The sequence below is a fragment of the Hermetia illucens genome, chromosome 2, assembly GCF_905115235.1.
Source record: "Hermetia illucens chromosome 2, iHerIll2.2.curated.20191125, whole genome shotgun sequence".
NCBI classification, from domain to species: domain Eukaryota; kingdom Metazoa; phylum Arthropoda; class Insecta; order Diptera; family Stratiomyidae; genus Hermetia; species Hermetia illucens.
This window is the reverse complement of record NC_051850.1, coordinates 167,092,013-167,095,257: the sequence shown is the minus strand read 5'-3', so window position 1 is coordinate 167,095,257 and position 3,245 is coordinate 167,092,013. Positions and strand designations below refer to the sequence as shown.

At 39.8% G+C, this 3,245-nt stretch overlaps 1 protein-coding gene across 1 annotated transcript; it reads left to right on the top strand.

Moving 5' to 3' along the window:
• The first annotated feature begins 1,030 nt into the window (after positions 1-1,030).
• LOC119649222 lies at positions 1,031-2,672 on the top strand. The gene has a single exon (XM_038051281.1). It carries the CDS (start codon positions 1,221-1,223, stop codon positions 2,250-2,252), a length of 1,032 nt encoding a protein of 343 aa, XP_037907209.1. The 5' UTR covers positions 1,031-1,220; the 3' UTR covers positions 2,253-2,672.
• Positions 2,673-3,245: the final 573 nt, after the last annotated feature.

Below are 3,245 nucleotides of genomic sequence, written 5' to 3'. Positions count from 1 at the left end.
TGTTCAACTAAAAACTAGAACTTCATTTACATTCGGATATAAAGAACACTCGGTTATAATGGATTAAATTTGTCGGTCCTTTGAAGTCCTTTATGAGCGAGTTACACCGTATTAACATTACAAATCCTTGGGTACTTACTACTGTGATTGTTTTCACTCTCACCTCAATCTTTTGTGACTATAATGCATCGTGCATAACACATCCAACAAAATATAGGAGGAGGTGATAATATATGGTATGATTAAGTAATAAAGTAACACTTCCGCAATAGACCGACTTCCAAATAACTCTACATCCCATGCGATTTCAATTATCTTCTACTCAAGCTTTTGCATCCCAGTAACAGCAAAGCTCTGTATAAGAAAAACTCACCCCACCCGCAGTTGTCCTCTTAACGATACCAACACATTGTCGCTATCCACCAAAAACATACTTTCAAGAACCATGAAAACCTGCCATAAGTACTCGCTCACAATATAATGCCAACACACATTCTCTGTCTCAGTTCATCCTGAAAAACGGCCCGGCAAAGAAAATAAGTCCAATCTAGGATACAGGACCGCCCATGTGGTTCGACCCTTCAGAAAAACGAGGAAAGCTATAGAAGAAACTTCAGCGACGTACATAGCTATCTTCAGTGCGAGAGTGGTGTGGCAAAAATCCGGCTCCACCCCAATGAAAACCCGACACAGTACAAAAGAGAGTCCTTATGTTCGCGTCCTTGACACAATGTAGGAGGAGGACTGTTTCATTAAAAGTGTATCTGTTCAAAAATATGCTTGTAACTGAGAAAGCAGATGGGCGGGAAAAATGCTTCATATGTATTTCCACAGTATAAAGTAGAAAGTTTTTCATGGCAGAATCATGGAGTGGTTGGGTAAGGCATCCTGGCATGTACATTCGATTGGATTATTGGCTTGTATATAATGGGAAAGAGAGGGTTCGTGAAAGTTTTAGGGATGAAAACCCTTCGGAAAAACTCTACTTAAGGAGGAACAGATTGCCGCGTGATCGCAGTTTAAATGAGGACTTCGTGCGAGTAATAGTGGAGTAACGGGCTGTTTTCAAATTACAGTTTAAATTGGAACTTATTGGTTGGTTCGATTCTGAACTTCTTAGAGCAGAAATATCAAATTATTTCGTGTACCCGCAACGGTGTTTAAAGTGTGTAATTTGAGAAAGCGTTTGAGTTCTGTGAACTGTGTTAATCCTTGCGGAAATGACAATGGACATTGCAAGTCAACAACGTAATACCGATCCCAAAATAATTTCCCCAAACAGTGAAATGACTGCGTCGACAAAAACCAACCTGAAGCGATCTTTTGATGTTGCATTCCTGATGATGCCTGATGACCGGATGCGCCAGAGAAAGTTGGAAAAGCAACCAAGGCTGGATGGACCTGAAAAATTTGTAGCTACTGATCTTTCACCACGGCCTGAACCTCATCGAGGAATTAGTCCAGAGCTATTCAACAACGCTGAAATAAAAAGATATCCTCAAATTAGTGTCAGATCACCTCGAATTTATGATGATCCAACGATTCTTCCCGATGTCGAAACTCCAAGAAGCGCATTTACTAAAGTCACCCAAGGAGGCATAGAGTCACCAGTTCCTCCGCCTTTAAGTCCAGATCAGATGAGTTGTCCATCAATGAGTCCGCCGATATCAACTACTCCACCAAGGCCAAATGGATTTTACAATACATTTCGACCAGAATATCAATTCAACGGAGCCTTCCACACTGTTGGACCAGTTCAGGCTCTGGCTGCCCAAAACCATCGAATCAAGCAGCAGTTGATGTATCGACCGTTGAGTAACCCCAACTCGCCTCCGGAACTACTTCACTCCTATATTCCTCCTAGTGGATTCCCATTCGCAGCACCTGGCCATCCTTTCGCTCCGCAACCAGATATCACAGGAATTGTACGAAACCCAGCTGCAGCAGCGATCCTTTCAACGCTCATTCAACCAACTATTGCTACAACCTTTACAATGACGGCCCAAAATGTATGCGCTAAATGTAACATAAGCTTCCGGATGACGAGTGATCTTGTCTACCATATGAGATCCCATCATAAAAGTGAGGTGGCTTCGGACCCGAACCGGAGGAAAAGGGAAGAAAAACTCAAATGTCCAGTGTGTAATGAAAGTTTCCGTGAACGGCATCACCTAACAAGACATATGACTGCTCATCAGGATAAGGATTCCGACCAAACTGATCCTTCAGCACATATTCAACGACGAAAGTGATCTTATTTTTTAGAATGTTTATAGACAAATTATTTTGGTGAAGAGTAAAAACCATCGTAAGCTTGTTGGTTAAATTTGAATATTGTGATATTATCCTTAATTCAGTGTAGATATTATGTTGAATATAGATCCGACGAAAAGTAACGCAATCATGATAACTATAGTCTCCAACATAACCAGTAGAAAGTTCTTATAAAAATTCAAATGGATGATAGTGTATCTTGGCAATAACGAGGAAACCAAAGAGACGAAGATATTATTTTAAAGATAAAAATTATTGAATGTTCAACACAATTGTGCAATAATAAGTTTAAAATTGAATCGTAAGAAGTAAAACATATAACGATGTATAAAACGTTAGTTATAAGTAGAATACCTGAAGAAAAGTTAAAAGAAAATAAATATCACGTAAAAGATTAATTATCTGTGTTCTCCCTTCTATTAATTTACAAAAATCGACTATGTATATTTCACTTCAGTTTCACTATAGAGGACACAAATCTACAACCTACCGTTGTTGTTGTTAATTAAATGAAAATCAAATATTTTAGGACTTTTCCCAATATAACGAGGCCAGGTGATTTGGTGCTAAATTCAGAACGGTCTTTTTCGGTAAACTTTCCAGTTTTTGCCTACGAAATCTAACGAATGGCCTTATTAGAAATCAGCTTCAATTCCAGAACCCCATTCCTCCTTCCCATTTATTATTATTCTGTTAACGGGAAGTCGGACCGCGTCCTATAATTTTAGAATATTCCCTATTTCCAGATCTTTCAACTTTGCATCTGGTGAGTTTTCTCTTAAATGCCTTGACCTACTTTGCACAAATGCCGGACACTGTCCCAGGACCTGTATAGAGGTTTCATTCCTGGTAGGCCCGCCCAGTATAGTTCCCTCAACCGTTCCTCTTCATTTCCTAATATAATAGCAATGAACCCGTTTACGATTCCACAGAAGGGTCTTGGCCCGTGTAAAGGCGTCCCTGCTCCCTTC